The sequence below is a fragment of the Anolis sagrei genome, chromosome 1, assembly GCF_037176765.1.
Source record: "Anolis sagrei isolate rAnoSag1 chromosome 1, rAnoSag1.mat, whole genome shotgun sequence".
In the NCBI taxonomy this organism is placed as follows: Eukaryota; Metazoa; Chordata; class Lepidosauria; order Squamata; family Dactyloidae; genus Anolis; species Anolis sagrei.
Window position 1 is genome coordinate 254,711,727 of NC_090021.1, and position 9,897 is coordinate 254,721,623.

General features: G+C 49.2%; 1 protein-coding gene across 1 annotated transcript; it reads left to right on the forward strand.

Annotated features, from left to right (window-relative positions):
• Positions 1-541: 541 nt before the first annotated feature.
• RASSF10 (Ras association domain family member 10) lies at positions 542-7,601 on the forward strand. The gene has a single exon (XM_060766795.2). It carries the CDS (start codon positions 995-997, stop codon positions 2,690-2,692), a length of 1,698 nt encoding a protein of 565 aa, XP_060622778.2. The 5' UTR covers positions 542-994; the 3' UTR covers positions 2,693-7,601.
• The last annotated feature ends 2,296 nt before the right edge of the window (positions 7,602-9,897 follow it).

The window sequence follows — 9,897 nt, forward strand, 5'->3', positions numbered from 1 at the left end:
CTGGCGGAGGGTGGCTTTCCCCCTTCTTTTTGCCTCTCCAGTCCCAGGTGCTTCCTGACAGAGTTGGAGAATTTCCCTGAAATGCAAGGCACCGGATAGCTTTGGGTGGCTTCCTTTCCCACAAACCTCACAACCTCTGAGGGTGCTTACCACAGATGCAAGGGAAACGTCAGGAGAGAATGCTTCTAGAACATGGCCACACAGCCCCCAAACCCTACAACAACCCAGTGATTCCGGCCATGATAGAATGCATTCAAGTGTATTCGATGCACATTCAAAGTTAAAACCCCAGCTGGTGTCCCACTTTATAAATCCCGGGAGTGGGGGAGCAGGACGCCAGCCCCCTTTCCTACAAACCCACGGAGGCTTCTGTCCCTCCCTCAGGCTGAAAAGGAAGAAAATCGAGGGAGACTCCGTCCCAAGAGGAGAGGCAGGCTTTGGGGCTCAGCTGGCGCTTCCCTTCAGCGAGAGCAAGAGGCAGAGGAAAGGAAAGGAATGAAAGAGGGAGGGAGGGAGGGAAGGAAGGAAGGAGGAAGGAAGGAAGGAAGGAGGGGCCCACGTGACGGGCCAGGAAAAGGCGGCAGCCAGGCGGAGGCGCTCCAAGAGCCCAGAGGCAGACGCGGCGGAGAGCGGCGGGAGGAGCGCGGGCGTGCGTGCGTGTTTCCCGGCTCCCGAAGTTGCCCCCTTTTTCCCAAGACTCGCCTCCCCGAGGAGAAGGCGCCGGGCGGCGTGCGCGTCCTTCCTTCTTCCCCTTCTTTTTGGGGAGACCCCGCTTCGGGTGAGTGGAGCAGTCCCCGGGGAAGGAGGAGGAGGAGATGGGCGATTGATCGAGGGCTCCGCGCCCGATGCCTCCCCTGGAGCGCCGTGCGGCCCCGCTGGGCTCGCTGCCGCTTTAGTGGCTTCCCATGGGGGACCCGGCCGCCCCCGCGGAGAGCGGCAGCAGGCGTCGTCGAAGGGGCCGGAGGTGGGAAGAAGAGCAGCAGCAGCAGCGCCGATGGATCCGGAGGCGCCGAAGCTGTCAGTGTGGCTCTGCCAGGAGGAGAAGCTGATCTCGGGCCTCTCGAAGCGCACCACTTGCGCGGATGTGGTGCGGGCGCTGCTGGAGGACAGCCGGGCGGCGGCGGCGGGCGGGCGTCGGAGGGCCAGGCGTGGGGCCCCGGCGGCGCAGCAGCACGCAGAGCCGGAGCCTCTCCCCGCGGGGCCGCCCTCCTCCTCTTCCCTCTCCTCGTCGTCCTCCTCGCAGGAGCGCGTTGGCGGCGGCGGGGTGCCGCTCCTCTCGGGCCCGCCGGCCTCGTACTGCCTGGTGGAGAAGTGGCGCGGCTTCGAGCGCATCCTGCCGGCTAAGACGCGCCTCCTGCGCCTGTGGGCGGCCTGGGGCCCCGAGCAGGAGAACGTGCGCTTCGTGCTGCTCCGGAGCGAGGCCTCGCTGCCCTCCGCCGGGCCCCGCAGCGCCGAGGCCAGGGTGGTGCCCAGCAAGGAGCGGCCTTCCCTTCGCCCCCGAGCCCACGCCACCCTCTCCCCGCCTCCCTCCGCCCCGCGCGCCCCCGGCCCGGCCCTGAACCACGAGCGGCAGCGGCGCCTGGTCCGCAAGGCCTTCCGGAAGCTGGCCAAGCTCAACCGCCGCAAGGGGGGCTCCTCGCCGCCGCTCCGGCCCCCGCCGCCCCCCCAGGAAGGAGGAGGAGAAGAGGAAGGGCAAGGCGGGGAGGAAGAGGAAGAAGAAGCCTCGCCGTCGGGGGAACTGCCCCCTCCTGCCTCGCCTTCCCCTTCCTCGCCGGCGGAGCGGATGGAGACGCTGGTGCATCTGGTCCTCTCGCAGGACCACACCATCCGGCAGCAGCTCAAGCGCCTCCGCGACCTGGACCGCGAGATCGACCGCTACGAGGCGCGCACCCACTTCGACCGCATGCAGCGCCACGGGGTCAACTACGTGCAGGAGACCTACCTGGAAGGCGGCGAAGGGCCCGAAGGGGAGCCCCCCCGGGAGCAGGAGAGCGCAGAACGGGAGGGGGGAGAAGGAGAAGCCGAAGCCGCGCTGGCGCTGTACGAGCGTCGATGCGCTCAAGTGGCGGCGGCGGTGGAGCAGCGCGGGCGGCAGGAGGCGCTGCTGGAGCGCCTGGCCCTGGAGATCCAGGAGGAGCTCAACCAGCGCTGGATGCGGCGGAGGAGGGACGAGCTCCGGGCCGCGCGGGGCCCCTTCGGAAGCCTCGCCCAGGACCCCGAGGGCGAGGAGGAGGGCGAGGCGGACGGAGAGACCACCGAGCTCACGGGAGTAGGCGGCGGGGAGCTGCCCGTGGAGCAGGAGCGCCTCCGGACGCAGCTCAGCACCAGCCTCTACATCGGGCTCAGGCTCAGCACCGACCTGGAGGCCGTCAAGGGCCAGCTGGAGGCCACGCGCCGCGCCTGCGAGCGGAAGGAGCGCCAGGCCCAGGCCCTGGCCCACACCCTCCAGGCCTTGGAGGCCGGAGTCCTGGCCGAGGAGGAGGAGGACGAGGAGGAGGAGGAGGAGGAGGAGGACTCGGCAGAGCCGCCCCAGACGGCGGGCACCGAGGCTTGGGACCAAGTGAGCACCCGGACTGTGGGCAAAGCCGGCCCCGAGGAGCACGAGGACGACGGCGAGGACTCCGATACGGGCCTCAGCTCCATGCACAGCCAGGACTCGGACTCCGTGCCTGTCTGCGAGTCCCTCGTATAGCACACCCCCCCCCCTTGCAACAATACATCCCCCCCAGTTCCTGCCATTTCTTGGGGCCTCTTGCTTCCTCCCCTCCCCTCGCTTCCAAAACAACCACCTATTAGCCTTGCTGTGGTAACATTGCAGCGGATTTGGGATTGCTGGGCCCTGGAAGACACAAGGGACATGCCTCTCCCTGGAAGACATTGGCGCCTAGCTAAAGGGCTGCTCTCCCCTCCCTATAAATAAAACAAGGATGTATATATGTAAAACAAGGGTCCTCAAACTTTTTAAACAGAGGGCCAGATCACAGTCCCTTAAACTGTTGGAGAGCCAGATTATAATTTGAAAAAAAGCATGAATGAATTCCTATGCACACTGCACATATCTTATTTGTAGTGCAAAAAAAACCACTTTAAAACAATACAATAATTAAAATTAAGAACAGTTTTAACAAATATAAACTTATTAACATTTCAGTGGGAAGTGTGGGCCTGCTTTTGGCTGGTGAGATAGGATTGTTGTGGTTGTGCGCTTTCAAGTCATTTCACACTTGACCATGAGTGAGGGCCAGGTAAAAGACCTTGGAGGGCCGTATCTGGCCCCCGGGCCTTATTTGAGGATCCTTGACTTAAAGAAATAGGCACCCTGATTCCAAAGCTGGCACTTCCAGGGGACGGGGTTACCTTATGTTATAGCAGGCATGGGCGAAATTGGGCCCTCGGGGTGTTTTGGACTCCAACTCCCACCATTCCTCACAGCCTCAGGCCCCTTCTTTTCCCCCTTCAGCCACTTAAGGATGTTAGAATGTTGAGGCTGGCCAATCAGCCTCAACATTCCATATGCAAATTAGTAGGTCAAGCTAGCTCATTCATGAGCAAATTGGGGTCCTCCCTCCAGGTGTTTTGGACTCCAACTCCCACAATTCCTCACAGCCTCAGACCCCTTCCTTTCCCCCCTCAGCTGCTTAAGCGGCTTAGGGGGAAAAGGAAAGGGCCTGAGACTGTGAGGAATAGTGGGAGTTGAAGTCCAAAACACATGGAGGGAGGACCCAAGTTCGCCCATGCCTGTGTTATAGCCATTTCAAGGAAAGACTTTGGGTCTTAATTGTGACTTCAACACTGAAATATGTTCAAGCTAGCCAGCAATGGGTGGATCTTTGTCTACTATTGTTAAAGGGTGGAGTATTTGCATTTCACTCCATTTTGGAACAACGCGTTTCTTTCCATCCCCTTTTATTTCATATCAGAAGATTTTTATTTTTGAATCCTTCTAATCCTTGAGTGCTTCCTTTTTTAGAGTTTGTTTAATCTGTTTTCTGGTTGAAACACAACTGGTGCCACCTTGAGATTCCATCCCCTTCCCCCCATAATTTAAAGGCAATTAATTGCCTAGGAAATTGTTTGGTCCAGAGAATGAAATTGCTCCTCTGAGAAGAAATAAAACAAAACCATGGACAACACAGTTTTAATATTCTGGGTGATTGCCTGTCAAAACTCTCAGGAGAGATTCCATTTAGAGAGCACACTTAGATCTGAGAGAAATAAGGATTGGGAGAGTAAGTTTCAAATGCTAATGACCATCAAAAGCAAATGGAAATTGGACCAAGTCCAATAAAAAACAAAAATCTCAGACAATTTATAATAGATGCATGAGATCTATAGTAAGCTGCACAAAAGCAGCGCCATTGGAAAAACAGACTATAATACTGACATACACTTACTTTGAAAACAACTTAACGTAGGTGTTGGCGAAGGCTTTCATGGCCAGAATCACTGGATTGCTGTGAGTTTTCCAGGCTGTTTTGACATGTTCCAGAAGCATTCTCTCTTGACGTTTTGCCTACATCTATGTCAGGCATCCTCAGAGGTTGAGGGGTCTGTTGGAAGCTGCCATTCAATGCTAATCAAGGTGGCAACATTCACACTTGCCTCCAACAGACCAGAGTTCTTTCTCCCACCCTGGACATTCCACAGATATATAAACCTCACTTGCCTAGTTTCCAACAGACCTCATAACCTCTGAGGATGCCTGCCATAGATGTGGGCAAAACATCAGGAGAGAATGCTTCTGGAACATGACCATACAGCCCAGAGAACTCACAGCAACCCAATGTAACTTATATTTAAGGAGGTATATAAAGGGCTATGAGTTATTGCTTCTGGCAAGATGAAATCTAGAAGCAGCCATGAGGTGTGGATCTTCCCCAGAAATCTGGAAATTGGAGAAGCTTTTTAGTTCTGGCCCAGAAATACAGATACAGTCATAGTTTGTGGTTCTGATCCAAAATTCCAGACATTAGATGTTTGTGGTTCTGATGTCAGTGGGATTTGAATCTGTTCCAGGTTCTGGTTTGAATTTTTAAAGGAACTGATGCATGTTCTGAATCCTAGTTCCTCAATAGGATCAGCACTTGGACAACTCCTTCAGTGTCAGCAGGTCATGGCCCTCCTGACATTGGTACTATCTGCATTCATTGGAAATCATTTGTAAATCCAGCCAGTTATTTGTCTGGGCCACAGTAATCTTATCTGAAGTTGGCAGAAATGTGAATGTCTTCTGTCCAAGCCGCACTCCAATGCCTTGGTTTAACTATTTTATGGTTCTAGCTCAAGTGCTGTGTGTTTCAATGGCAGTGAAATGATACCCCAACAGCTGAGATTTCTGAGATAAAATTTCTGAGATAAAATGTATTAAAGTTTTGGTAGGTATTTGCAATCCATAATTCTAAGCAGCAAGGGCATTCAGAATCTTTAGATTTTTTTTCTTCCCAATCCTTTTAAAAATAATGGCATTGAGTCAATTAATGGGACATGTTACATTTGTAAGGGTACTTTTCATGAGGTCCAAAGACCAGGATTAAACTCCTGCCTGAACTTGGAAAATCTGCCTTTTAAAATCCCAGCTCCTAGAATCACCATGCCATGGTCAATACTAATACTGGCTAGAGCAGTGCTTCTCAACCTGTGGGTCCCCAGATGTTTTGGCCTTCAACTCCCAGAAATCCTAACAGCTGGTAAACTGGCTGGGATTTCTGGGAGTTGTGAGCCAAAACACATGGGGACCCCCAGGCTGAGAACCACTGGGCTAGAGAATCTGCGAAGTTGCAATCCAAAGAGAAGCCTTTGCAAGTTCTCCACCTCCATCTATTTCCTGCTTTCATTATATCCCAGTTTTGATGACAGTCAGGGAGATAGCTCTAAAAAGCTCTATGTAGTTTTGCTCAGCAGAAAGTAATGGAACAAATGATGGCAATGTGCTAGCATCTCAGTTTGTGGCCATAAAATAATACTTCAGATAAGTTCAAGGACTTTTCAGTTCTTGACAGTTCCCATTATGGTAAAACATCAAACACCCGGGCATCCCCTGGGCAACGTCCTTGCAAGACAGCCAATTATCTCACAGCAGAAGTGACTTGTAGTTTTTCAAGTTGCTCCTGACATGAAAAAAAGTCTCCATGCCATAGAATCATAGAATCAAAGAGTTGGAAGAGACCTCATGGGCCATCCAGTCCAACCCCCTGCCAAGAAGCAGGAATATTGCATTCAAATCACCCCTGACAGATGGCCATCCAGCCTCTGTTTAAAAGCTTCCAAAGAAGGAGCCTCCACCACACTCCGGGGCAGAGAGTTCCACTGCTGAATGGCTCTCACAGTCAGGAAGTTCTTCCTCGTGTTCAGACGGAATGTCCTCTCTTGTAGTTTGAAGACATTGTTCCGCGTCCTAGTCTCCAAGGAAGCAGAAAACAAGCTTGCTCCCTCCTCCCTGTGGCTTCCTCTCACATACATGGCCATCATATCTCCTCTCAGCCTTCTCTTCTTCAGGCTAAACATGCCCAGCTCCTTAAGCCGCTCCTCATAGGGCTTGTTCTCAAGACCCTTGATCATTTTAGTCGCCACATTCCAGCTTGTCAATATCTCTCTTGAATTGTGGTGCCCAGGATTGGACACAATATTCCAGGTGTGGTCTAACCAAAACAGAATAGAGGGGTAGCATTACTTCCCTAGATCTAGACACTATGCTCCTATTGATGCAAGCTAAAATCCCATTGGCTTTTTTTGCCACCACATCACATTGTTGGCTCAACATACCACAAGCTGTTCTTGACATTTCTCAGTTTCATAAAAGGTTTGGGCAGCTGCTCCTTGACAAAAATAACATCAGTGGGCATACAAAAGTTTTTTGACCCAGGCCCTTGGGCAGTGTGTATCTCAGTTCTATTGTGCCAGCACAATCTGTTTTACTGTTGTATTCCCAATAGCCACTGGTGCCTTATCTGGGGACCTCCATTTGATATTCCCTATAACTTTTGTAGTTCTCAAATGAAAATTATGTGGGAGCTTCTTTTTTCCCCCCTTCATGTCAGGAGTAAATTGAGAAACTGCAAGTTGCTTCTGAATTGGCTGTCTTCAACTATATTGTCCAGGGGACGCCCGAATGCTTTGATGTTTTACCATCCATGTGGGAGGCTTCTCTCATGTCCCCGCATGGGGAGCTGGAGCTGCGCTCTCCCCAGATTCGAACCTGCAACCTGTTGGTCTTCAGTCCTGCCAGCACAAGGGTTTAACCCACTGCACCACTGGGGGCTCCTAAGCTAAGAAATATGTTTTTATTCAAAATGCAATACATTCAAAACACAATGGTATCCATTGGAGTTTGGTTCCAGAACACCCCCTCCAAAATTGATGGATGCTTGAAGTCCCATTATAAATAATAGTACAGTAAAACAATGTTCCTTAGATAAAAGAGCAAAATCAAGCTTTGCTTTGGGGGGATATATCTATCTAGCCATGGGTGATGGATATTTTTCTTTCTCATGAAGAATGGAGTTGTGTATGCCAAATTGCCTGTTCTGCATCCCTACATTATCCTGCTGCTTTCTGGTATTTTGTGCCATTGTCAGTGTGGAAATAAATTTCACCTGCCAGTCCAGATGGGTTTTGTATGTTCAAGGGGCAACTATTTTGTCCTTTGCTTCAGATAGGGTTGGCCTTGAGACACAGATACTATGGTCCACTCTGTTTATTTTGAAGCAGTAGGATGCCTGACTTGAACGGTTGCAACTGTGGACCAGGTTGAGTGCTCACTTGAGCCCACCATAGTTAGAAGAACAGCTCATGCTGTTCTGTTTTGAATTACATTTCAGATTGAGGTCGAAAACAAGTTTCAAGTTTCAACGGAATAGCTGCATTAGTCTATTCCAGTTTAACCTTCGACTCCAACAAGTTATTTTGGCACAAACTTTAATAGATTATCATCCAATCCCTCAAAAGCTCTTTAGCTATATTGATAGGACTGTCTAAGAACGTAATTATATATCATTTTTCCTCCATTCCACGTAAACATTCTCACCATGTATTTTACCTAAATGACAGAGTAATTCTGCATAAGGCTAGTCTGAAATCAAATCTGTGAGGATTTAGTGCCAGGTAAGTCTGTTGAGGAATGTGTCCAGAATCATTCTTTACCAAGGAATATTTGCTGAAAGTGCACAACCTGTGTTTACTGCAAAGAGAAGAGCTTAACATCAGAAGCCAGTCTTACAGTTCAGAGATCATGGATTAAAAGATCAGATGCAAACAAAAGCAGAGAAGTAATGCCGCAGGATTAGTTTTCAAGGGGACAGATCTTTCATTTTTAGAAATCAGTGGAATGGTGCAAGTGTCAGTACTAACTATGCTCAGTTCACACAAACCAAGGGCTTCATTTATTTCCATGAATTACACTGTGCTGAGGCTGGGATCTTGCTGATGCTCTTAACTGGTATGGCTATGCTGGCAAAGGCAGTGGTGAGAGGAAAAAACATGAGTGCAGCAACAGTAAAAGACATTGGTGAAAAATCAGGCTGTTGGAAGCTGTCAAATACATTGAATATTGGGGTTCCAAAGGATCATCTAGCCCAACCCTCTGCCATTGCTTAGTCCTAGTGAATGTAGACCCATTGAAATCAATGATTATATGGTGAGTCAACTCTTAGAGAAATCCCATGGAGTTTACTGTTCTTGGTGTGTCAACACTTAGAGAAATCCTATTGTTCTTGGAAGTAACAATGGCATTCAGGCCCACTCTTGTTCCCATCAACCAAGCTTGAGATAGAGGTGGGACCGAGAGAAAGGCCTCTCCTGAAGATCTCGGGGCCCAGATAGGTGACTTCTCTCACTATTCTTGTATAACTCCAGAACACATTTAGGTGTTGATGCTTTGCACCAAGAGAATTCCACTCACATTTCAATTCATGCTGTTACTAACATCCTAATAGAGATTGCCTTGATGGAGGATATTAACACAGTTTTGTAATACTATACATTGAGCTTCTCTTATCCAAAACTGAAGTACTCTGAAATTGCCTGAGATAGTGGTTTAATGTACACAATTATTAAAAATGTATAAAATTATATTCAAGCGATGTATATAAGGTGTATATGAAACAGAAATGATTTTTTATTTACACTCGGGTCCTATCTTTAAGATATTATGTATCTATATGCAAATAGAGCTATTCCAAAATCCCCAAAAAATCTCAAACATTTTGAGTATTTATTTATTTGTCGTGTCAGGACAAACATTTTGAGTGAGGAATAGTCAACCCCTCCTTGTAGTTTGGAAATTGTTAGGAAGGTCAAAGAAAAAGCAGAGCCAGACTAACTACAGCCTCCCCCATCCCTGTGTGCCCACAAAACCTTTCAAAGAAGTTTGGGAAATCTTCCAGAGCAGGTTTGGGGAGTGAACAGTTTTGCAAGTGAGAGAAAAAAAAGGTGGCAAATCACTGGATACCTGCTTATTAACTTACTAAAAGAAGTGACATAAATCAAAGGACAACTCGTGTCCCCAGAGTTAATCTTGATTGTAAGACTTTTGAGGTTTGCACTCTTTCCTAGGAGTTGTTGTTGTTGTTGTTGTTATTATTATTATTATTATTATTATTATTATTATTATGTTTATTTATATCCCACTTTTTCTCTCCATAAGGAGACTAAAAAAACATTACAATACATTTTAAATTATACAAATATACAATATTGAAACAGTATTAAACATCATCATCATTATTATATTTATTGTCAAAGGCTTTCATGGCCGGAATCACTGAGTTGCTGTAGGTTTTTCAGGCTGCATGGCCATGTTCTAGAAGCATTCTCTCCTGACGTTTCACCTGCATCTGTAGCAAGCATCCTCAGAGGTTGTGAGGTTTTAAAAAGGATACACACACACACACACACCCTGCT

Excerpts from the sequence above, each read along its gene's own strand:
- RASSF10 (XM_060766795.2), top strand. The coding sequence starts at position 995 with ATGGATCCGGAGGCGCCGAAGCTGTCAGTGTGGCTCTGCCAGGAGGAG.